This window comes from Haliotis asinina, chromosome 15, assembly GCF_037392515.1.
Source record: "Haliotis asinina isolate JCU_RB_2024 chromosome 15, JCU_Hal_asi_v2, whole genome shotgun sequence".
Taxonomy (NCBI): domain Eukaryota; kingdom Metazoa; phylum Mollusca; class Gastropoda; order Lepetellida; family Haliotidae; genus Haliotis; species Haliotis asinina.
Window position 1 is genome coordinate 26,108,152 of NC_090294.1, and position 26,682 is coordinate 26,134,833.

Genomic DNA, 26,682 nt, shown 5'->3' on the forward strand with positions numbered 1-26,682 from the left:
AGACAAGCATGGTTAGTAAAGACAAACTAGATCCAGATTCTCAAGGGATTAAATTAATGAATTGAATTAATATAATAATAAACACAACTACTGTCCGAATCATATTTTCTGTAAAACTGGGTGATTAAGTTGGCCATACACCGATATGGGACGGTGAGGAAGCCTAATGGTTAAAGCGTTCGTCCGCCACGCCGAAAACTCGGGTTCATTTTCCCACATATATGCAATGCGTTAAGCGCTTTGCTGGTAATCCCCGTCGTGATATTGCTGGAATATTGTTATCAGTGGCGTAAAACTAGGCTAAACACACTCACTCACTCACTCACTCACGAAATAATATTATACACCAAAGATTATTAAAGACTGATTATTCTTACGTTATGTTCGCAAGATTTATCCTTGTTTATGAATTTATACCACTTTTCTTTTAACCATGTTAAGAAAGTGCTTGCATTGATAAACAAGAAATAATATCAGTGTTTAGACGCACCTTTACATTTTTAGGTGCAAAACACATTCAGCAATTGGTGTCTAGTTTCCTCTCGCTCCCTAGCGGATGATTGACATTACAACTGTGCTATGTACACGATAATCAATATCAGTCACGCCAATATGGCGGATCGTATTCCTTAATGACAACTGTCAGTTGCTGCACTCAGAAATTCTCTGAGTATGGTTGCCTGATGAGAAAATGGCAAGTTGTAGTCTGGAGTATATATCGGAAATATATTAATTGTTCAGATGATGTATGGCACGTAAACGCGCATGTGTGAGTTGTCTCCCTTTGAAGTATCAGGAAATTTCAGTTGTGATAGTAGGTATTTTTACCCTTGGTAAATATCTTTCGGCCATATCACGGGGAATTAATGAGAAGGAAAAGTGATGGCATTTGAGTTCACTTAATGGGGTGAAATTTAGTTATTTGGGATTGTGGGGAGGAAGTGAGGATAAATATCAGCGCTTATTTTGGAGTAATCTGTCATACAGACCCTGAAGTTTATATATCCAAGAAAGCCCATGCAAGTCTAGAAAATGTGGCAAGTCTAGATTTTCATAGCTTCTGAAAATGAAGAAAGTCTTAGGGCTCCATTTCATTATTTTTTTTTCACTATGAACGTTTTTCAGTAAAAATTGTTCATTTCAGAGACTAGCTGTTAGTCTAATTTTGGAGTCGAGTTAGTGCCTGTCGGAAATTTGCGACACCTTGGACTACTTGACCTCTAATCTTCACTGTAGCGTCCAACAAATTCAGGATTCAAACACCTTAGGACTGAATGCTTGGTTTGTTGTTGTTTGTTGCCGCTGTCAACAATATCCCAACGGTCTACAGGTAGGCTAATCGAGCCTGGACCGGACAGCCATTGACTGACAGTCAGCACTGAGGTGCGCAAATGGCATCAGTGACAATAGCCACTGACAAGGTTCAACAAAGGGAGTCTGACCACCCGATCGCTTATGACAAGCATGAGCTACTGAAGGCCAATTCTAACCCGGATCTTCTTGTGTGATTCGCCATGATAATAACTCGTCATCTGTCACCATGAAACATGTATGCTTGTGTGATAAGAACGTGTGAGCTGGCCATGGCTATGTGCCTCCGGAGTGAGTGAGTCTGTGAGTGAGTTGGGTTCCAGAAATATCACGGCGGGGGACACCAAAAAAGAACTTCACACATTGTACCCATGTGATGAATCCAACCCGGGCCTTCGGCGTGACAAGCGAACGCTTCATCCACTCGGCTACCCCCTGCCTCGTGCCTTCGAACAGTGCGTACCTCCGATTAGTGCTTAAGGCTTATTGTTTATCATGCTTATATATCACACTCGACATCAACCCGACAACCTTCTGTCCGTTTCGTATGGGGTCAAGAGCTGATATCTTTATCACACACCATAACATCAGATAATTAAATGAATCTTTGAGCAAGGGAATGCAACACATTTCCACCTTGTTTGCGAGACCTTGTCACGCACACGCCATCAGAGCAGACGAGCAGACGACCAGCAAAGGGACGCAACTCCAATTTATTACCACTCAGGGCAATATTGATCGCCCATGCAAAAGCCATATCAGCCCGACGGGGGCCGTTCTACGTATCTGGTTTTTAACACCATCTTCTTATTGTCTCTACGACGGCTCTATTCATGTGAAAAAATTACTCATCTTACTGATATGTATGTGAGTATCATATCAATGGTATGTATGATATATGGTTATTATTTCCGATCTACAATCATTGTTACTCGATAAAAAAGTGTGCTGGATGCATGAGTTTAATGCTACACCACTCTTATAGCAATATTCCAGCAATATCAGGGCGGGGGATACCACAAATGGGCTTTACACATTGTACCCATGTGGGGACTCGAACCTAAGTCTTCTGCGTGACGAGCGAACGCTAAACCACTAGGCTACCCCATCGCCCCGGTGCCTAATAAACGAATCAGTGAGAGAACAGCGACTCTTTGTTCAGGAGACCGGTAACTATTCATGCTGTATGATAATAGGTTAGTTCAATGGATGTTATTGATTAAATACTTGATTTGCTGGCTGTGTGTTGTTTGGTAGTTCGGAGCTAAAATTAGTCACTGTTTTCATTGGATTGAAAAAAAAATATGACTGAAGGTCTGCCAAGTCGGATTTGATGCTCTTTTTATCAACCACCGGATTATCAGGTCCTGTGTATTCAGGCACGGTACAGCTCCTGCGCTGAAGAGTATAGGACCGTTCCAATTCACTCACCCCAGTTCTTATCATAAGGACGCCTAGAGCTGTATAGAACAGTGAATAATTAAAGTGATATGCCGTCATTCTAACCCGGGCCTAGTGGCTAAAGTGTTCGCTCCGAAGACCTGGGTTCGATTCCCCACATGGGTTCAATATGAAGCCCATTTCTGGTATACCATGTCGTGATATTGCTGTATATGATACCTGCATAAACTATTCACTAACTTATCCTATCCTGTTATCCTAACGGATCACAACGCTGCAACATAACCAATAATGTTACAGTGGAGTATGTATTTGTGTATTTGTAAGTGTTATCACTAACATGTTCTCTTAACATTAGGGCACTAGTGGTGAAGGTGTTCGCTCGTCACGCCAAAGTGAGTGAATGTGTTTAGTTTTACGCACTATTCCAGCTAAATGGCGGTGGTCTGTAAATAATCAGTCTGGACCAGACAATCCAGTGATCAACTCACGCCAAAGACCCGGGTTCTATTCCCCACATGGGTAAAATGTGTAACGCCCATTGTTGGTGTCCCCGCCTTGATATGGCTGGCATATTTCTAAACGCGGCGTAAAGCTAAACTCACTCACTACAGTACCTCGTGATACAAAATGCGGACAACTGTTCATCTGACTGACTAGAACTTTGACTGGTTCTCATGCTTTCATCCACTAGGTGACCTGATACCCTACTTGTCTTATGCATATTACTGACAACGGCTCTGCGCTACATTCGCTAGCTCACCAGTGAACATACGTGCTTGGTAGATTCATGCTTGTGCTTGTAATCACTGGATTGCCTGGTCCAGACTCGATTATTTACAGACAGCCGTCATATATCCGGAATACTGCAGACAAACGACACATTCGTAAGGTCAGCAAGCTCTCTTTTGTTCATGACCTGTAAAGCTCGACTCTTTACTGTCGTTCCTGTGGTCTCAGTACCCCATGCTTGGTCTTAACGTCCACAAAGAAGGCTGGTGATCGTTAAGCATTCATTCGGAGACTGGTTTGTCTCGTTCAGAGTCGAACACGCATTGCCTGCCACAATATAGTGTGTACCTGTCTTTAGTGGTTGCTAAATATGAGGCCAACAAAATATGTTGTTTTTTCGTAAGGGACATTTGTATCCATGTTTTGTTTTAGAACTTTTAGTTTTAATGCGAATGTTTTCGGCTGGTAACCGAAATTGATACTGTTACTAATTTTATAAATTTTGTGTGCTTAGTTGGTCTACAGCTGATATGGTTAATTCGTTGTTCGTAGCACAAAACAACATTCACTTGTTCATACGAACTATGACACAGGAAAGACATTGCTGAGTGTAGCACACAAAACGATTCACATACCGTTTACAGAAATCCTTTCACCACTGAAATATTGCTGCTTACTTGCAACGTTTTTGCACATAATTTCTTGAGATGTAATTGGTGCACCGGGCAAAAGTAATTCAAGAATACTCTCAACAACGGTTCCTGGAAATACGTAATTACCGAAGTCGTCTCCACTTCCTCTTATTGACAAGTGAGCAGGAGGGTCTGTCTGGGAGTTGTTGATATCAGAGGTGAGTGGGCGGGAACGAGGTGACATTGACACAGATCTGGTTAATTTCATTGTCAATTTCATCAAGTCGCCGTGACATTAATCTGAGAATATTGACTTACGAACTTATTTTTGTCGTATCGCCAACGCATCTCCACTGATTACATAATTACTGAAATGCACAAACAGTAACTTGGATTTTCATTCCAGTCCCTGACTTGAATCAATAAAAAAACCTCACAGATCTAATTCCATGCATATGGTAAAACAGATTTCACCCACTGTTACGATGGGTATGGTGTCTATTCTTGGCTTTGGGAGTAGAAGATGTTATGTGTGTTCGATAATATGACGTACATATGTTCTCGGATGTGATTAAGTAATCTTGAAGAAACGCATGATCGGCGAAAGATTTTCGTCACGGCGGGTGGGTGAGTGAGTAATTTGTGTTATACGCCGCTTTTAGCAATATTCCACTAATATCACGGGGGACATCAGAAATGGGCTTCATAAACTGTACTGGCTCAGTACCCTTGTGGGGAATCGAACTCCGCCCTTTGATCATTGTGATGTCCCACCACCACCCCAAAAGAAAAGCAACTTTCGTGTTTGATCGCGGTACAAATGAAATCAACAAGAATTGGTTATTCGATATGGTTGGTGTAGTTTTGTTCTTTGTCTTTTTTCACTATCTTTATATTTATTAATATACTTGTTTATTTATTTTATTTATTTATTTTATGTTAGGTTGGGGTTTTTTTTGTTTGTTTGTTTTTTTATGGGTTTGTGTGTGTGTGTGTGTTTTTTGTTTTTTGTTTGTTTTGTGTGTTTTTTTACTTGTGTTTTTTTTTTGGCTTTTTGGGGTTTATTTGTTTTGTTTTGTTTTTGTTTTATTTGTTTGTTGTTTGTTTGTTTGGGGTTTTTTTCGGGGGGGGGTACTTTGTTTTATTTTCGGGGGGTGTTTTCTGAAGTGTGTATGTTTTCTGCGTGTCTTGCGGTTTCTTTGGGTATTTTCGTCTATTAGTTATTTTGAGTTAAAACTAGAGATTTCCAGTTGAATCTCCAACCACTTCCATCCGGTGGCGGTCCGGTCTTTAACATCCCACGCTTGTAGTAAGAGGCAACTAACGAGATCGAGTGGTCAGGCTCGCTGACTTCGTTGACACATGTCATCGTATCCCAGATATGTAAATCGATTCTCATCCTGTTGATCACACGAATGCCTGATCCACTCTTGATTATTTACTGACCGCCACCCCAAAAATTGCAAAAATGCTGAGTGCGGCGTAGAACTAAACTCACTCCAACCATACCCACTCCTTAAGCCCATGACAATCTTTTCCCCTGTGCTGCTCTCTCTCTCTCTCTCTCTCTCTCTCTCTCTCTCTCTCTCTCTCTCTCTCTCTCTCTCTCTCTCTCTCTCTCTCTCTCTCTCTCTCCATCCATAAGGAAGACTACACGCTCATTCTGATCGGTCAAGGATATATAATGGAAAAGACGACTGCGCGATGGGCTATCGAGGCATGTACTACAATGCGCTACCCCTCGAGTCAGTATGCCGCTTTTCATCTATAATAGACCTCAGACACTGTGGGGGAAATCGATGACTGGGGTGACTAGCCCGTGTTTGATCCTATATCCTCAGTCATGTCTGTTACTTCACTGTGATTGAACTTATTTGCTGTAAAATATGTTCAAAGATGCCTCAAAAGAGACTGCTTTTTCGCTGTTAGCATTTAGTTTTTCAATTTCTTAGCCTAAGTGCCAAGCATATTGGACTTTCAATATTCATGAAGGAGTGCCGTGGACAGTAGGTCGGATGAATTTGATACCGGGGACATCTCCGGAGATCTGAGGGTCAATAGTTGAAATAAGAAGCGAGCGGTCACTCCAGCGATGGTTCTCCAGGCTTGTATTGCAGTGATACCGTCATGTGTCATGGATTATACTACCCATTAGTCCAGCATGTCTGTTTGTTGTTTAACGCCCCACTCGGCAATATTCCAGCTATATGGCGGCGGTCTGTAAGTAATCGAGTCCGGGTGAGACAATCCAATGATCAACAGCATGAGCATCGATATAAGCAACTGGAAAACGATGACGTGTCAACCATGTCAACGAGCCTGACCACTCAATCCCGTTAGGCGCCTCTAACGACAAACATGGTTTACTGAGGACCAAACCCGGATATTCACCAGTGGTCTTAGCATGTAGTTATAACACAAGCGCAGTGTGTAGAAATTCTTTGGCATGGTAAGGCCACGTGGTTCTGTAGACCCTCCAGTCTTTGGGCATTGCTTAATGGTTTCCTTTAAGTAGTTAGCTTGGCGTGTCACCCTGAGACTCGAGTGACCTAATGTCTGGTGTTCATGAATGTTGGAATATTACTTTCGTAATTGTTGCAGTTTTGGACAAGTTGAAAAGCTACGTAAAACCTATTAATTTCTCAGTGTCTATCTCCAGCGTTAGCGTTCTTGAGATTTGAGTGAAATACCTTCACGTTACACCTCGCGTTTTGTTTTGCAGTTTTCAGAACAACCTTCGACCTTTTCAGTCAAGAATATGAATATACAGTTCGTTTGATTTAACACACCGAAGAAACGGATGTCATTGATCAATTTGTTGGGCAGATTTCCACAAGCTCCTCGCAGCGATATTTCGATCCCTAACGAGGAGGAAGGGATTCTACTACGCACTGCAACACAGTGAATACAATGGGTAAAGCCCACTTCAGGCGATATTGCTGGATTATTGCTTAAAACGACATAAAACCATACCCTCTCGCTGTTCCGTATCTATTTTTGTCTTTTAATCTGAATCTACCGGTATCGCTACAGATTCAAACTGAATCATGTTCATCCGGCAACGAAACCGATCTTGTAGAAATTGAAGTTTTAAGTCTGGATATTTCTGTAGCTGCAGCATAAAAATAGAAAGTGATTAGTCAACTATTGTCTTATGAAGTAATCACATTCTGCAGATGGTATATGAAATGAGATCGATGACATATAGAATTGTTCATTGAGAGAGAGAATATTCTTGCTAATGTTCGCTTTCGTTCTTAAACAGAACTTGACGTAACTCTCTCTGTTCACAATGTCACATTCTCAGTCACAGGACTCACTGAAGTGTATTTTTATGATCAAATTCATTGGACACATTTCACAAACATACGTAGAATGGACCGAATTTGATTCCCTGCAATAAGCTGAAATCGATTAACTTTGTAAAGTTTCCATATATATGCAAATTGTATATTAAATTATGTGCATGTTACGTCACACCTTTAGGTTATGCCCTAATCCATGTTCAAACCGATATGCAAGCTCCGCACAGCAAGGCTGACACCGCAAGCGGTGCGCAGAGTAAACCACCTCCAGCTATTAATTTTTCATTAAAGACAAATTGATAAAGAAAGCTCGTGTGTTTACCATGCGGATGAATTGCAGAATGCTAGCATGATTAAGTCAGAAGCCAGTGTTGACTAAAGCAAAGATTAATATATAAATATGTCTCCGTCGTCGTCAAACAATCGCTCCCCTACCCAGAGTTCATTTGGGTCAGCATCATCTTCCGAGTGACGTCACATATCACAGTCAGTCTTGTGTTTTCTTTTCTCCCATATTGGACGAGTATATACTTCTGGATAGAGAATGTGCCACACAATATGTAACATTCCTATGACTATCATACGAGGGAACTCTGTGGAGAGCGACTTGGTTGACGGCGTGTCTTCGTGCCATGACGGTGCTCATAACATCACTCACTAGGTTTCCGGTCAAGATGCAGTGATATAGCTGGGGTTAGGTAGAATAGTCCTACGCCACTTTTAGCGATATAAGAGCAGTATCACGGCGGGGGACACCAGAAATGCGCTTCACTCAGTGTACCCATGTGGGTAATCGAACCGAACCCCGGTCTTCGGCGAGAGGAGCGGACAACTTAACCACAAGGCTACCCCACCACCCCGATGGAGGTGGAACATAGTGAAACGACGAATAAAATGAAACTGGTTTATCTTGTGACTTCAGGACGCTATTAAAACGCTGAAACGGTAATCGCTTCACCACCTCCGTGGCTCTGCAGATAATGTCCTCTGGCCAGTGAAAGGTCGGTGGTTCGATCCCCGATCACATCATAAAAAAGAGTGAGTGAGTGAGTCAAAAGTGTACAATCGCACCAGCATTATTTCAGGCGTGCCCTTGAAGGTCTTCAGCAACCCGTGCTTCGATCGGGCGGTCAGGCTCGCTGACCTGGTTGACAAGTCATCATGTCCCAGCTGTGTAGATCCATGCTCATGCTGTTGATCACTTGATTTTCCGTTTACGTTAAACAAGAAACACGCGAATATTTCCACCATATCCAGACGCATATAAAAGGACATTTTAGGAAGGTACTGGTACTCCACACAAGGGGGATAAATCAAGCCTTTGGGAGCACATGTAAAACCTCGCCAGTACAAATACCCACACGTGCACGTTGTGAACGAAACGTGAGCCTCATGTCATCATATCTCATTCGTAATCTCCTTCAAAATTTCATAGAATCCAAAAGAATCTAACGGAATGCTTGAAAATCAATTCCCGTCCCCTTACGGGGCTCTCCTCTGGCAATCAGTGAAGTGAGGGTTGCGGAGGAGGGATGGAGACGGAAGTAAAACGATAACGTTTCCTGTAGTTAGGACTAGCCCTGGTTCATCAATTCTGCATGATAGCAATCTAAAATAGATCACATCACCGTCAGTCTCGTGGTTCGTTGTGAGCTCTGGTGCAGACGAAAGGCAGTGACCTCTATTGATCATGTGGGTTATGAATGAAAGATATGAAGAACTCGCATCTTCTGACTGTTAGTGATTGCTGTTTTCGGATTTTATTGACTTTTGTCTGGATGTACGTGCCTTTGTGCTTTCGAGACATTATTGCTGAAAGAGCGTAAATTCGATTTAGAAATGTCATTCAAAAGTACCGGTCTTTAAGATTGTATCATAAAATGTCGGTTCCATTATGCTGGCGGCTGTATGTTGCGTTTCTCATGGAGCGTGAGTGGTTGAGATGGTGTATGTAGTTTTACGCCACGGTCAGGGCTGTCGCAGTATCAGGCGATTAGTTCATCACCATGGTGATTGATTCAGGTTTATAGTGAGTATTGTTTTACGTGTCAGCGACCGTTTTAACCCAAAGTACCTCACCTCACAAAACAGGGTTGGGGCGGATATCCACACTATAGTCACTGATCCAAGGGGAGACTAAGTGGATTGGGTGGCTCTGTGGCTGTATCGATCGGGTTTCATAGTAACCCGCCGGCTCGTAATATCAATCACTGGTTGTCTGACTCGATAACTTGCATGCAGGACACCGTCATATATCTAGTACTGATGACGGCGTACAAAGCCGCCATTCTGAAAACTTAGCCTCAGGTAACAGTACCAATCTTCGAGTCTGTGGCAGAAAAACAAATAGCTGGAACAAATATCAAAGATTGCCGGCGTCGAGGCAAGACGGCGTGCAATCAGACAGGTCATAGAGCTCCTAAAGTACCGCATCGATTTTATGTGATGTATGTGGCCTTGTGTAGGTTTTTCCATAGGCTTGAAACGTGTGTATGATTATAATCGGGTGTATACAGTTGTTTTGCTTGTTGGGCTTTCTGTGGGTTTTTTTGTGTTGTTTTTCATGTTTGTTTTGGGTTTTTGGGTTTTTGATATTTGTTTGGGGTTTTTTTTTGGTTTTTTTTTTTTTTTTTTTTTTTGGGGGGGGGGTTGTTTTTTTATTGTTTTTTGGGGTTTTTTTTGTTTTTTGGGGTTTTTTTGGGGGGTGTGTGTGTTCTTTTGCTTGTTTTTGTTTTGTTTCGTTGTTTATTGTTCTAGATTTGTTTTGTTATCTTTCCTTTTCCAGCTTTATGTACATATGTAAATAATAGAGTCCAGTCAGCTAATACCGTTAGTCGCCTCCAATCACAACCATTGCCTGCTGAAGATTAAGTCTTCGCGGGTGCAAAATATTGAAGACGCTTGATGCTGGGTTGTTGGTATTCCTTATAATAATGTTGGTACCCATGAATGACGACAGATTATTATTATACTCAGAATGGACTACGTAGAATTAAAGAGAACGACATTGTGAGTTGCCTCGTAATTACTACAGAATGGAACGAGCTGCAGCTGAGACTCTCAAAATCATTTGTAAAGGGACATAACTCGTATTTGCTTTTCTCGGCTTCATTTATTAGTTGGTAGAGCGCACAGAATGAGCCCGACAAATAGATATACTAGAAAAGACGAAATACTTTTCACGTTCGTAAGAGATCTAGATTGTCAAAAGTCGATTGTACAATTCTCACTATTTCATGTGTATGTTTAATGCCGCAAAGGGCAGTAATAAGCCAGTACGACGCGGTCTATAAACAATGTCTGGACCAGACAATCAAGTGATTGACATCAGAAGAGAGTATAGTTTTACGCCGTACCCGGGAATATTTCCGCTATATGGCAGCTGTCTGGACCAGACAATCCAGTGATCCACGGCATGAGCATCGATCTGCGCAATTGGGAAACTATGACGCGATCGTGTCGACCAAGTCACCGAGTCTGACCACCCGATCCCGATAGTCGCCTCATACGACAACCAGTCGCCTTTTGTGGCAAGCATGGGATGCTGAAGATCAATTCTACCCCGGATCTACCCAGGTCGACACCGTAACATAGTATGCATGGGCGTGAATCACTATCAAACAGGTGTTCACGAAAATGTTAGGATATCCTGCCCTGGGTTTGAATACATGGGTACAATTCCTGGGTACAATGCATATAGCCAGGTGCGTAGCAAGTCCATATGTGTGTGTGTGTGTGTGTGTGTGTGTGTGTGTGTGTGTGTGTGTGTGTGTGTGTGTGTGTGTGTGTGCCCCATACGTTGCAAGCTTTGTATTTAGATAGTAGTGAGGGCTTTCACTGCAAGAAATACGTGTAAGCTCAGACTTTTCCATACTTTCCATACATACGCCCCTGGTAGTCCATTTCTTTTACATGATGTTTCATGTGGATTTGTCTACTCCTCGGTCAAGTCGTGCCTCGTTCCGAATCCTTTAAACCTTATGGCACGCTTCGCCATTCAAGTGTAACCGTTATTGGGCCTAGCAGTAATCCACATTGGAAGTACTTTTGGGCATGTGACTGTCACGTGACACAACGCCAGCCATACGATTCTTATAAACCTATTTCAACTGTTCCCGTTTCCCTTTCACTCAAAGGTTATTACTTACTTCTGCCTATCACAGAATAATCTGTCTTCAAAACCAGCAGAGAGCGGTGAGGTAGTCTAGTGGTTAAAGCGTTCGCTCGTCACGCCGAAGATCTCGGCTCGATTCCCCACATGGTTCAATGTGTGAAGCCTATTTCTGGTGTCCCCCGTCGTGATATTGCTGGAATATTGCTCAAAGTGGCGTAACACCACCCTCAGTGAGTCAGTACCAGTTGCTCTGCCATGCGAACTATATGCCTTTGGATCTCGCTGTTTACCGTGAATTCACGAAGTATCTCTAGGTCATTGCTGCTCGCGGATGTATGCAGGCAGCGGAACAAGTCGAGTGGACCCGACTAAGTCACGTACGTGGATATCGCCGAATTCTCGGTCCATCCTCCACCACACTTATCGTAGTGACTGGTTCCTGTCCTGATGACTCAGTGTTGGGGGTCACACGCTTTTACTGGCGGTGGGGTCCAGGATCTTCTGAAGCGGCAGACATTATTCATAGACCACGCGGAAGCGTGTCACAAGCGATGTAGACAACTGAATTATATGCATGTTTAATTTTCATCATATATATTTGTGAATGGCAAATGCATAATTACATGCATGAAGACGGGCGTATTTCCTAAGGTTTTAGTTTGGGTGAGTTTAGTTTTACGCCGCATTCAGCAATATTTCAGTTACGTCGCGGTATTTCATAAAGTGCAAATATACTTACACTAAACGGGTCTGTAACTGATTCAGGACACAGGATTCATGATTCATTTGTTGTGAATATGTAATTTAATTTTTATTGAAACGCTATAAAAGATTTTTTGCGGAAGAATTTTAAACAGGCAGAACATCCCTGATCCAGCTTTATTGCTATTTTACAACAATTGATGGAAAATGGGTGCATTTACGATGCATATTGTTGACACTACAGTATAACACACAGGCTCTCTGACACACGATACAAACATATCTGATGTCGAGGATTAACCTCACACAACAATCAGGCATGCGGTTGTCACTGGCAACATGATCACAATGTCTGTGTAATTGGTGGAATTTCTCCCCTTTTCGAGGCTATTTCAAGGGTCAGTTGTTTAAGCACGAGATCATCGAGGTATGATATATAAGTATGTAATCGCCTTTGCGCGCTCGAGGGCCCTAGCGTTTGGAATTAAGGCTAATGCAGTCACCTGTAGTTCACAGCTGGCCTCTCTTGTGTCGCTATCCTGCCTGGATGAAGTGTTACATGATAGGGTCATCAAAACAAACGCCATCAAAAACAGCTGACCTGAGCCTTACGTGCACATACAGTTTGATGGAAAGGGCGGAAGGGTGGCCTAGACGTTAAGGCGTTCGCTCGATGACCTGGGTTCAATTCCCCACAATGTATGAAGCCCATTTCTGAAGATATTGTTGAAATATTGCTAAGACCGGCGTGATAGTCAACTATTTCACTCTTCGGTCCATCAAATATAGATGAGTTGAACTATACTACGACAGAAAGAAAATATACATACATGGGCACAGGTGAAGATCGGAATCGGTGTTCAGTAAGCCATGTTTGTCGGTAGAGACGAGTGACGGAATATGGTGGTCACTTGTAAGACACTCTGACTTTGTTGACCCATGTCATCGTGAGCCATTTGCGTAGATCGATGCTTGTGCATTGGTGACAGCGATTGTCAGAATAGTAATGATAACAATGATTATCACAATGGTATTGATGGCAATGATTATCACACTGCTTATGCAACCAGTGATTACCATAGCGGTTACTTGAAAAGGTGTTATCATATACTTTGTGAAAGGTGTCTCGTTGCCTGTGTCCCCGACATGTTAATCAGTGCCTACCTACTATCCTCACGCTCACCGTGATACCTAAGGCCTACATGCTGTCACTGACTTGCACTGGCTGTGTTTAAGATATCACCCAGATTCTGCGTCGTGCCATGCATATAAATAAACATCTCTGACTGTTTTGTCATTCTTCTCGTCACGTGACACCTGCGCAGTTCTTGGGCACTGAGAATCACCTACTGCGCAACCACGACGAGAGGGAACTGCTCATGGAACCGCAGTATGTATTTAGTGGGGTCGTTTTGTCAAGGTCTCGCTGGTAATGATAGGTATTAGTACGAATCTTGAAGTTAATGAGGTCACACAAACAAACACGGTAGTCTATGTGTCAAGTAAATAAGTGGTTGACAAAAGCAAAGATGGCCGCCGCCGAGGCTAGACGGTACACAGTCAGCTAAATCTCAAACCAGCTGTGTGCGTGCGTGCGTGCACCCTTGCAACTGATCAGGATTGTGATAGAGACTGAGAAAACGAGAGGAAGAGGTTCGAGTTTGGGGCTCCAGAGAAGAGCCTCGTATAGAAATTTGAAACTTAGTTCCGTATTGTGTTGGTCTTCGCAACGAAGACGTATACTGTTACACCACGGGACATACCAGATCTCAATTACACGCATCTGTCCTTCAAATGACCTTGTTTTACTGACAAGAAGGTAGATTGGTTTTCACTAACTTAGTTTCGTTTTACTGGTTTCAGACACGTACTGAGGGTTTTATTTCCATTGGGGGTAATCATGCAAAAATTAAATTTTATGTTCCTTTTTTCCACCAGCTCGTCATTTCAGTACATCCACTTTCACCTGAATTTTTCATCTGACTTTGTATGCATTTGTGCTTTCAAGTGTCCTCTCGGGAAAGAAGCGGGTATTTGTCAAGGATACCAAAATACGGGCAGCAAGAAAATTTTAGACTGACTGACTGAGTTTGGTTTTACGCAACTTATAGCAATAATTTCAGCAATATCATGGCGGGGGACACCAGGAATGGGCTTCACATATTGTACCCATGTGGGGATTCGAACCTAGGTCTTCGGCGTAACAAGCAAATGCTTTAACTACTAGGCTGCCCATAGCCCCAACAAATTTAGGAACGATCATTACTTTGTAACATGTTTTTGTTTGGGAGTATCATGCGGGACTCGAACCCACATTTCACACTATTTATTCATGTAATGTCCTTTACTGGCCCAGTTATTATGCGGTGGTGTGAGGTCCTGTGCACGGAGCCGAGGTGACAAATCAGTTGAAGCCAAGCAACGTTGGTCACGGAATCTTTGGATGGGGACCATGTTTGGCAGCTTGATTCCTGAGTGTTTCTGAGACGTCAGTCCTGCCCCACAAGAGACGCATGTGGTTTCACCAAGTGCGCTTGTTCCTAAACCTCTGTTCAGCCAGCAGTGAATGGGTACTTGGTGGGATAAGTCACGTGACTGGTAACAGTCATCATGAAGTCACTGACGTAATAATGTCTCAGTACCTAGTAGGCACGTGTGCGTGAATACAGGCGCTTTACTAATAACCATTATTACATTATTATTATCGATGACACTCAAAGCACCACCACAAAGAGAGCACACTTGTTACAATTATGCTGTATGAATGTACATGACATAACGTCTTTTTATTGACACTGGGGCCGAATACAGGGATTTAAGCAAATGTATGGGTTTCACGGTACCCATCTGGGCAATTGAACCCGGGTCTAGAGCGTGATGAGCGAGCACTTTAGCCACTTGGCTACTCCGCCACCCGTTAATTACCCAAGGAGAGCGTAAGTTTAATTTTGCGTTTTTAACAATATTCAACACACCAGAACACCAGAAATGGGCTTCGCACTGTGCCCATGTGGAGAAATTAACCCGGATTTTCGGCGTGACAAGCGAGCACTTTAACCACTAACCCCGCCCCTTCATTTCCCAGAAAGAATAAGAGTGAAAAATCAACGTTTGTGAATGTCACTCCATCCTACTGTCAAACCGGCAACAGGAAGTCCCAGTAGAATAGGATACTGTCCCTCCAAGCCTGGTGAGACTCTACCGACAGTCCCAGTCAATCAGCAATTTGTTTACATAGGACTCTGGCTAGCGTCACCCTGTTGGGCGAACTGCGTACCTATTCGCAACGGTTCGGCGACCTGAGCACGAAATAAGCAGGACGGACTCGCTTATCACATGCTCCAGAATCTGTCCCTGGTCACACTTGTGTTTACACCAGCCAGCTAGTACGACCCAAGCTTCCAGCGCCTAACTTACTATCGGATATTTTTACTTGTGGGAGTCAGTCGAAAAACACCGCCATGGTCACCATCAGTTCACCGGTCAAGTTGACCAACAAGTTTTCGTCCATGTTACACTCGGCCGTCCATCACCACCACCATCATCATCATAAAGGTAACAGGAAGCTTTGTGAGAATTTTATTTTGGTATGTTCGAGATAAAACGAATTGAAAACTGGGACGTTTTGAAAAAAAAAGTTCAATGTGTGTACTTTGAACTTCATAGATAAACAGAGGCAATACTAAGTGGTTCAACCCTATTTTGGGGGCTTCAAGTTATTTTTGTGAGTCCTCTAGAAATTACTGTGTTAGGTTTAGTTAAGAACTGTAGTATATATCAATACATAAATGTTATTTGGGAATGGGGGAACGGGATGAACCTTAACGTGGTTTGGTAGACTGAGTGTTGTATACGGTTTAATGTGCAAGTGTCGTATCTCTGTGCCACTGTCGAACCAAGGCAGTAATTACACTGATCAACAGAAGTTAAGGGTCACCTAATTCCTTTCATATCACCACGGTTGATAAGATATGATGTGACACATCAGCTAAAGTGATATAAACAACACGTGAAGAACCTGTTGATCATTTTCTTCGTTTAGATAGTACACGTCGAGACAGCTGGCGTTAATGTGACAGAATCCGACTGTCCCTAACTTCGTTTGAGTAGAATAGTGTAGTGTGTTTATGTGCCGACTAGCAAACGTGACCAACCATAATTGACTGAATCATATAGCTGACATTGAGGTTGTTAACAACAATGCCTCGTTTTCATAGGAAAAGTATATACATACATGAAATCCGATGTTTTGATCTTCATGGGTTTAATCACGATCTAACTTGGGTATTTTTTTGTTACACCTTTTCGGTCTATATGGGACTTGATACCATTTATTTCAGCAAAAGACCCGAGAAGGTCTACCCGGGGTAGAATAGGCCTTCAGCAACCCATGCTTGCTGTAAAAGGCGACTATGCTTGTCGTAAGACAAACGGGATCGGGTGATCAGGCCCGCTGACTTGGTTGACACATGTCATCGGTTCCCAGTTGCGGAGATCGATGCTCATGTTGTTGGTCATTGGATTGTCTGGTCCAGACTCGATTATTTACAGACCGTCGCCATATAGCTGGAATATTGCTGAGTGCGGCGTAAAACTAAACTCACTGACTGACTCGCGGATTATTTCAGCAAAATCATCCCTGTAATAGCTTAAATGTTAGAAGAACTGTTATATTAAGATACCAAATCGAATAGCATGTATCGGATGAAAGGAGTGTTGGAAAGGAGCACAGTGGTTGATATGTTCAGGTTCGAACCCGACCCAGCGTCGACCTCCATGATTCAGGGCCACTCACCCACCTTCAGTAATCTGACGCTCAAAGTCGCCAAGTGTAAATGGTTCAAAGAATGTTTGCCAATTCTTACTCCTGAAGTATTTTAGGATTAATTATCAGGCTAGGCCCATCAGTCAAGACTGTCAAACAGTCGTGTTTAAGATGTGGTCAGCTTCAGGTCATCGCTGAGGTCAGGAGTCGTGGAGGTCAGGTGATGTGTACAGAAGAAGGTGGTGGACGTGGTGCGCTTGTTGGTGTAGTGTGAAGATAGAAGATGAATTGGATCTCCTACTCGATATGCAGGAAGATACGATGAGAAAATGCTAGAAAAAATCAAATAATTGTCACGTATTCCCATTTATATATTCATATATTTATTTGTACCTTCGCTTGATACACATGGAAGATTTTTCGCTGAGATGACGATCACGGATGTGAATATGAGATGATGATATTCGATTTTCCAACACCATGCCATGAGTTTCAGTTAAAATGTCGAGGGATTTTTTATTAAGTGGCCATATCCTCCCACATTGCACTCACTCACTCTCTCATACATTGAGTCACTCAATCTTTCCTGAAGGCACGCTTTGTGTAACACGAGTTCCCCGCAGGAATATTGGTAAAAATGGCATGAAACCATACTAAGTAAGTAAGGTAACTCCTGTTTTAATCCGTTTTATAGCCACGATAACCTGTCAACGTTGCCCTTTGGTATATGTATTCAGTTAATATTGACTTTGTACTCAATTACGCAATTTACAGACAGTAAACTTCACACTTGCTTTCACTGGAACCTTGATACAGGGTGATAACTTTACTGTCTATGTGTCAGTTGAGCAGCGTGTACGTGACTTTGATGTATGATCCGTGTATTTACCGTTTAGCAGAAAAGACGACTTACTCGACACCGACCCTGAGAAAGATAACACGGCAATATTTGAAACTGAAATCTGCATTGTCAGAATTTGGGAGACCCATCTGTGCAGGCCTTCCAGATATATAGCGATCACTAACAACGACGTGATAGTCGTTGCAGTGATGTTGAGTGAGTGAGTGAGTGTAGTTTTACGCAGCTTTTTGCAATATTCCAGCAATATCATGGCTCGGAACACCAGCTTCACATATTGTACCCATATGGGGAATCGAACCTGGGTCTTCGGCGCTTTAGCCACTGGCTTCGGCTTTAACAACTTAAATTCTTAAGTTTATGAGAAAAACAATGGCAGTTCAGGGTAGGTTGGTTTTTTGTCATCACAGCTTACGTTATCCGCTCACAGAGGTTCTTTGTTTTCTTTTCTATTTTTTATTAAAAGAAATGGAATAAAACGTCAATATTTTCGTCCTTTTGATGATTGGAGCCAGCACAGGCACATAAACTTCTGCTTGTAGAAGGAGACTACAGTCCGTTTGAGTCAGAAACGGACCGATGAATTGCAAATTTTATTATTGTACAAAATTGCCACTTAAATATAAATAGTACACGTGTACGGACTGTAACAGGGTCGGGTGGTCAGACTCGCTGACTGTGTTTGACTCCCTGTATGTCATCGTATTTCAGTTGCATAGAGGTGCGGTGGGGTAGCCTAGTGGTTAAAGCGGTCGTTCGTCACGCCGAAGTCCCAGGTTCCATTCCACACATTAGTACAACGTGTAAAGTCCATGTGTAGTGTCCCCCGCCGTGATATTGCTAAAAGCGGTGTAAAACTAAACTCACTCATTCAGTTGCATTGATCGATGTCCGTGATGTCAATCACTGGTCAATCTGCTCCAGACCCGATTATTCACAGACAGCTTTCACATAACTCGGACGACCGAACGCTTTAACCACAAGGCCACCCCATCGGCTCTTTTTCGAACCGGTTGTGATGTATTTGTAGTCCTGGTGTATTGAGCCTTAAGGGATTTCCGCCCAAAGAGATCCTAGTAACCTGTACATATTGTGCGAGCCCATCTAAAGTGTGGATTGGACAGTGAAACTCTGCTCGATCCAAAGCCTTGGTGTTGCTGGAATATTCCTAAACGCGGCGTAAAACTAAACTCACTCACTCACTCACTCACTCAAACTCACTCACTGCTCGTCATATACTTTCGTGCCAGCTGACACTGATCTTTGCTCATGCTGTCAGTCCTCGGTTTACGTGACTCGGAGTCGATCATTTACAGGCCTTTGCGACAATAGCTGAAATATCATACATGAAACGGTTGGGTAGGCTAATGGTTCAGGCGTTTGCTCGTCACGTCGAACATCCAGGTTCGATTCCCCACATGGGTAGAACGTGTAAAGTCCATATCTGGTCTCCCCGCCGTGATATTGATTACTACAAGCGTCGTAAAAACATACTCATTCATACTCACTCACGTGCTTCTCGAGAAACAGTTATTGTAGATCTAATATATTATCCTTTATCACATGCCACACATATCAGTGATATGATAATATTTTTTTAGTTGTTGTTGTTGTTGTTGTTGTTGTTGTTGTTGTTGTTGTTTTGGTTGTTTTTGGGGCTGTCACATCATGCACGTATCGTGGAAGTGGTTGATGTCAAAGAGGTATATTACTTTGGGTTTTCCTCCCATATAAAGCTGACAAGTTGAACTGGAATATTGTGCGAAGCGCGTTTAACAGAACTTGCCCAGTTGTAAACTGTATCCCCTACCTTTTGAGCGTCGTCAACATGCCTATATTGCGTTACGAGAGAAGGAACCCGGCTGAATTCTCTCCCGCTCCCTATCAAGCGGACAAAAATGATGATCTGTGTGAATCAGGCGCAAAACAACATTAACCAAAACGAACCAGCGCCCTATCTGCTGTACACATAAGCTATTATTAGATGAAGTGCTGTACACTTGTCAGTTAAGACATCTAAGTCATCATCATTGCTGTACAAAAAGAAATGAAAAAAGCTAATGTAGTAGATGTATTGTTGTGTCAATGCGCATGCCAGATTTATGACGTCACTTAACGCGTCATCGCTGTTCTTTGTGTATGGAATGCGTTCAGAAAAACATACATGCAACGCTGTGAACGTCGTTCCCGACGCTAAATAACGCTATGCTGCAACTAATTGTACCTGCTGGTATGAACACGACAACCTTAAGGAGTGGTTGACTGAATAGTCTTGTTACTATATTTTTTTATTGATGCGACGCTTGATATACTTGATGGGAGAATGATTTGATGTAGTTCATGTGTGGCGGTTTATTTGTGCTGGTAGAAGGGGCGTATGGGTAGCCTAGAGGTTAAAGCGTTCGCTCGTCAAGCGAAGGTCCTGGTTCGATTCCCCCCATGGTTACAATGTGTGACGCCCATTTCTGATGTTTCCCTCTGTGATGTTGCTGGAATATTGCTGAAAACGGAGTAAAACAACCACTCGTTAATATGCTGGCTGGATGACCCGTGACTGGTTAAATGTTAGAATGGCTGTTGAAATACGTCGGTGATCTACACAAGCACTGGTTGACTCAGAGCCAGTATACTGTGTCGAGGTGGCGTATCTACATTTTACTGTGGCAAGGTTATTTCTATGGGCTAGCACTGATGAAATAGTCAAGATTAGAGCATGTGCACGCACATGCACACGCACGCGTACACGTGTTGCTTCGTAAGTTTGGTTTATAATTTATCTTCAACAGCCAATGATTTTCGTGGGAGGCTACTAACGGGATCTGGTGGTCAGATTCGGTGACATGCTTGACACACAACGTCATATCCAAATTGTCTTGATCGATGCTCGTAATATTGATCACCGGATTGTCTGGTCCAAACTTGATTTTATACAGACTGCCGTCACATAGCTGGAATGCCGCCGAATGCGGTGTTGAACATCAAACAAACACAACACAAGTGTAATAATTTAACGCAACGTTAAACCCAATCCCCCCTGACCTGTGTGACCTCAAAAGAAACCGATCACTTCGTTGAGATATCCATCACTGTACCTAAGGTGGTGTACATTACTTGCATCCCAGCATGGCGGCAGGGAGACTGCTTGGCGATTGTTTCCCTCGAATCAGCAGTCTTCCACGTGTACACATAATTACAGTGGAAGCTGTCTAAACCGGCACTCATTGGGACTGAAGCAACAATCGGGTTTACATGTAGACAATGTGCCTAATTGAAGGGCTGATGATAAATGTCAAGCCACGGACGGGACTGAGATTATACGCCAGTGTTGATAACTTGCCGGATTGGACAGATGCTGGTTTTGACAGCTTCCAATGTATTAAGAACACTGACAAACACTGCTGGTGCTATTACATTGATTGAATTCTCTCATGTCGGTGTGTTGAAAAATAAGCATTTTAAAAACTGCGCGAGGATGGCGGTAGCTGAAAGTCTGGATGCTGGTAACACCAGCCTCACCTTAGGTACAGCTATGTTAAGTATGAGTGTCCTATCTTCCGCGCTGGTACGGTAATATTTCGGGATCATTTCGCAGTACTATTCCAAAAGCACAATAAATTCAATGTGTAAATACATTTTCCGCTGAACGAAATCTAAACATGACCACCGCAACAGCCTCGTGTTCAATGAATACATAAATCATATTCTGCCTGTCCACAGAGTATGTACATAGATTGCTAGATGTCAACACTGTAAGATTGTTCCCGAGAAACTCAATAACGTGAAATCTACATGTATCGATATGCATGTGCCGGACACAGCTGCTTGTCAACAAACGTGCCAAATGTCCCCTGAAGGCTGAAAAAGATCGATAGTACTTGAAACTGACACTGACGCTCGAGCCGGGTCACGAGTCGGCATACCTCTTAATCAACGTATCGGCATGACGCCTAGTTAGGCAGTAGTCCTACTCCCGTCTTTCGGTGTTGATCTTATTAATACATATTCGGGAGCAAGAGTGATTTCTTAGGCTCAGTTAGCCATGTCCCAATTATACAGGGGACATAGGCAGTGATATTGAGATATGGAAGCTTATGAATGATAAATAATGGCTTTCATGTAACAGGTCTGAATACCCCTTAATGCATCGTGCTGAATAACTGGGGATTTTGTCTGAAAACAAAGGTATGGAACACACTATAGTGAAAATGCAATGGCGATGTTGTTATACGGAGCGGTGAGGTAGGCTAGTGGGTAAGCATCTTGCCCGTATTGAGCGTCACATTACCAGTGATTAACATACAGGGGCAGTGTGGTAGCCTAGAACCTAAAGCGTTAGCTCGTCACGCTGAAGATCGGGTTCGATTTCCAAGATGGGTACAATGTGTGAAGCCCATTCTGGTGTCGTTCCACACACACACGCACCCTTACTTCTTTCTCTCCCCCACCTACCTACACACCCATGATATTGCGGCGTACATCTAAACTCCAGATTCACAGATTGCCATTCCACAGTAGTGTTGCTGGAATTTTCTTAAAACCATATTTATTCACTTCAGGGTGCCATGTACGATTTGATCCTAGCAGACTGCGGCGTTAAACAACATAACTAATTTCAGAATAAAATACCAGTGAAGATCCGAGAAAGAATTGGTCCTCAATAACCCATGTGTATTGTAAGGGGCGACTTAGGGGATTAGGTGGTTAGGCGCCCTGACTTGGTGGGCATGTGTCATCGTATCCAAATTGTGTACACCGATGCTCATTCTGCTGATCACTGGGGTGTTTGGTCCAGATTATTTATAGACCACTTGCATATTGTTGAGTGCGGCGTAAAACTAAATTTATTCATAATAAAACACGCTGCTATTCCCTTACTGAAAACATGTTTGTGTACACGGTAACAGAAAGCATATGGAGATACACTATCACTTACACCAAAACAAGGACCATTTTCCGCACCGCCTAACATACGGGTAGTTGCTTTTGATAGATAAAGATCTGTTTACCAAAAATAATAAATAATCTCCAGCCACTCGTTGGAGTAGGATGTCGCGTACTGTCTCACAGGTCCTGAACCATATCATTTTTCCTATAGCCAAGGCCTCTCTGCAATGCTAAAGGGCTAGCGCAGCATGTCTGTCTCTGGTCTCCTTGGGGCTCCTTTTCAATCTAATGGGATTATTTGTTACAATCAAACGTATGTATGTGTCCAGAGACTAAGCGTTGGTCGAAATGTCGCGCTGCATGAACTCTTGGTACGGTTCAAGTAGTTTTGAAGATTTTTAGGGTCCCTTGTCCTTTTAACTCGGTACAATCATGACTCACTGCCTCAAGAAGAGAAGAGTCAGTGTACGTTTACGCCATATTCCTGCAATGTCACGATCGGTGATACCACAGAATGCGTTCCACCCATTGTACCTATTTTGGGAATCGAACTATGGTCTTGGGCGCTTTAACCACTGGGCTACCTCACCATTCCTAAGTTTATGAGAAATACAATGGCAGTTCAACATGAGTTTGATATTCAAGGGTTAGTTGGATAACTAACTTATCTGACCAATAAATGGTTTGGGATAAATTATGTGCTATGTGTGTTTAATATGGTGAGCAGATTTCACTCGTACACGCGTTAACATAATTCTATTTCAACTGTGATTTTGAATTCGAAATGGTGAGTGGGTGAGGGAAGAAACGTAGAGGTTAGTCCTAATCCTCCGTCGTTCCGTTCTGTCAATCATAGTTGAAAGATTGCTGTGATATTTTGTTGAACCTTCACGGTTAAAGGTTTTTATTTTCGTTTTCGTCATCACAGTGGTTGGTAAAACGACATTAGAGACTAAAAGTGCGTTATGTTTAGTTTTTCTTCAGAAATCCGGGTTTGAAAATGAAGTTGACATCCCATCGCTTTTTGTCATCACAGCTTACGTTATCCGCTCACAGAGGTTCTTTGTTTTCTTTTAAAAAGAAATGCAATAAAACTTGTCAATATTTTCGTCCTTTTGATGTTTGGGGCCAGCACAGGCACATAGACTTATGCTTGTAGAAGGAGACTACAGTCCGTATGAGACAGAAACGGACCGATGAATTGCAAATTTTATTATTGTACAAATTGCCACATAAATGTAAACAGTACACGTGTACGGACTGTAACAGAGTCGGATCGTCTCTAACTATGTGTGACTCCCTGTATGTCATCGCATAGAGGTGCGGTGGGGTAGCCTAGTGGTTAAAGCGGTCGTTCGTCACGCCGAAGTTCCAGGTTCGATTCCCCACATCATTACAACGTGTAAAGCACATGTGTGGTGTCCCCCGCCGTGATATTGCTGAAATATTGCTAAAAGTGGCGTAAAACTAAACTCAGTCACTCAAATGCATTGATCGATGCCGTTGATGTCAATCACTGGACAATCTGGTCCAGAATCGATTATTCACAGACAGCTTTCACATAACTGGGATATTGCTGAGAGTCGCAGTAAGCAACACACAAAGAGTCAACTTAGGGTAACAATTCTATGGAATTCCCATGCCAATGAGCGGATCCTGCAGTCCGGGTTTGAATTCCATATTCGGACCGATTATGATTCATGGTTTGTGAGACTTTCCACAATATGATGGATGGTGATTAACCTGATCGTCACATCCCGACTGGATGACTCGTTGCTCATGCTGTTAGCTATTCGCCAGACAGATGGGATAGCCCAGTGAATAAAGCGTTAGCTCGTCACGCCTAAAACAAAGGTTCGATTCCCCACATGGGTATAATGTGCGAAGCCCATTTCTGGTGTCCTCGCCGTGATATTGCTGGAATACTGCTAAAGGTGGCATAAAACTATTCTCACTCACTGATATACTGAGTATTGCTACGTATTGCAACATTCAGCTTTTCATATCAACTTTATCTATAGTTAGCTTTATTTATGCCACTTACGTACGTGTGATTATGCCCTGGTTAGAACTGATTTTCAGCAACCGATTAACCGATAGGTTGGTCAGGCTCGGTCTAGGCTGATGCATGCCATTGTTTCCCAATTCGATTTACTAGTTTATTACGATTATTTACAGACGTGTAAATGAAATACTCCAAAATGCAGCGATAAACAACAAACAAACAGGCAAACTTATATGATCGGTAGCTCCTGCTGAACCCCAAAGTCTGCTATTCGTCACGTTGGTATTCAGGAAGTCGGATGTAGGTCCTGAGAAATGTACAGTGATTGACACATGTATATATCACCGAGTAGGCCAGAGCGTCAGCTCGTGGTACTCTTCCGTTGCTTGTACATGTTCGTTACGTGAATGACCGACAAACTGAAAGGTCGCGGTGACCTAGACTTTAGCCTGTAAGCTCATCGCGCTATATTGTTTTTCTGATGTGTAACATTTTTTGTGTTTCCTTTTGTTTGTTTATATTTAGCACGTGCATCAGCGTTACCAAGTGGTTCCTGCTGCTTATAGTACAGACCCGTGAGGGTCCCGGGGTAGAATAGGCCTTCAGCAACCCATGCTTGCCCTTCATAGCCTATGCTTGCCGTAAGAGGCGACTAATGGGATCGGGTGGTCAGACTCGCTGACTTGGATGAGACATGTCATCGGTTCCCAATTTCGCAGATCGATGCTCATGTTGTTGATCACTGGATTGTCTGGTCCAGACCAGATTATTTACAGACCGCCGCCATATAGCTGGAATATTGCAGAGTGCGGCGTAAAACTAAACTCACTCTCTCACGCTTATGGTACGTCGCTATCTCTCGGAAACCTGCCTTAATTTGACCTCGGTAAATCTGATAAGTCAATAACCTAATGTATTGGGTGGGCTTGAGTTGGCATTACAGAGTTGAGTCCCTTTGGACATAGAATCCATTGCTTCTAATCCCAGTCTTACTCCGATGAAAGAGGGAATTTAATTTTACACCGCTTTTAGCAATGTACCAGCACCATTCTGGGAACACCCGAGACAGGCTTCACACATTGTGACCGTGAATGGAATCGAACAGGGGACTTGGGTGTGACGAGCAAACGTTTTAACCACGAGGCTACCACACCACCCCTTGACGTTTTCCGTCACTTGGCTATTTAGATGTCTTAGATTCCAGAATGTCACCATTAAACAACACTTTTCACCAGAAGTGACGAAGATGGAGTGGCTACTTGCGATGGTATACGATTTTGTGTCACGGATTTGTATCATTGTCCGTGCAACCAAACATTGTTTGATTGACAATGATACAATTATTATTAAACTGCAGTGCAACTGACTCACTCACCAACGTAGAGACTTTCCTCTCGGAGTTAATACAATTGGCCGCTGTCCCAGTTGGATTATTCGTTTTCATAGAAACACACTTATTTCGCTTTGAGCGACAGTCACGTGACAGACTTCGAAGGCGCCGCAATTACCTTTCCGATTTGCCTCCCTTGGCCACGTCAGGACCTTATTCAAAATTTGTCGCCGCGTGTACTATGGTTCGACCAGTGTGGTATAGGTCTGAAGTCTACAGGTACCCTGACGTGATATTACTGGAATATGGCTTTATAAAAAAACTCACTCACACTATTAGCAAAACTATGCGTAGTGTAATCATAAACAGAGCGCCAGTCCAAATCTTATATCTGTCCATCAAAGTTGGTTTGGGTGGAACGGTCGTTTAAAACGCCATAGTTTACAATTTGGAAACGAGACCTAAACATATGGAGCAAAATATACCTTTCCGTGCGTCAAAACAACAACGGGCAAAGACCGCTAAAAATAACATGTTGTGACATTAGTCATCCAAGCTCATCATGGCTTCTCGGTGCACGCATCACTCAGTAACTGGTTTTGTTTTAAAATATGCATGGCGATATATGAGAAACGAATGAAT

The 26,682-nt window shown here is 42.8% G+C and overlaps 1 protein-coding gene across 2 annotated transcripts in view; it reads left to right on the top strand.

Annotated features, from left to right (window-relative positions):
• The first annotated feature begins 15,438 nt into the window (after positions 1-15,438).
• LOC137266152 (serine/threonine-protein phosphatase 2A 55 kDa regulatory subunit B alpha isoform-like) overlaps positions 15,439-26,682 on the top strand; it is a 36,351-nt gene continuing 25,107 nt past the window's right edge. Inside the window, exon 1 of one of the 2 annotated variants that reach the window (XM_067801639.1) lies at positions 15,439-15,752. In XM_067801639.1, the coding sequence (XP_067657740.1) occupies positions 15,659-15,752 (94 nt within the window). In that variant the 5' untranslated portion in view covers positions 15,439-15,658. The remainder of the gene's footprint in view (positions 15,753-26,682) is intronic. The other variant, XM_067801643.1, reaches the window with a different exon arrangement.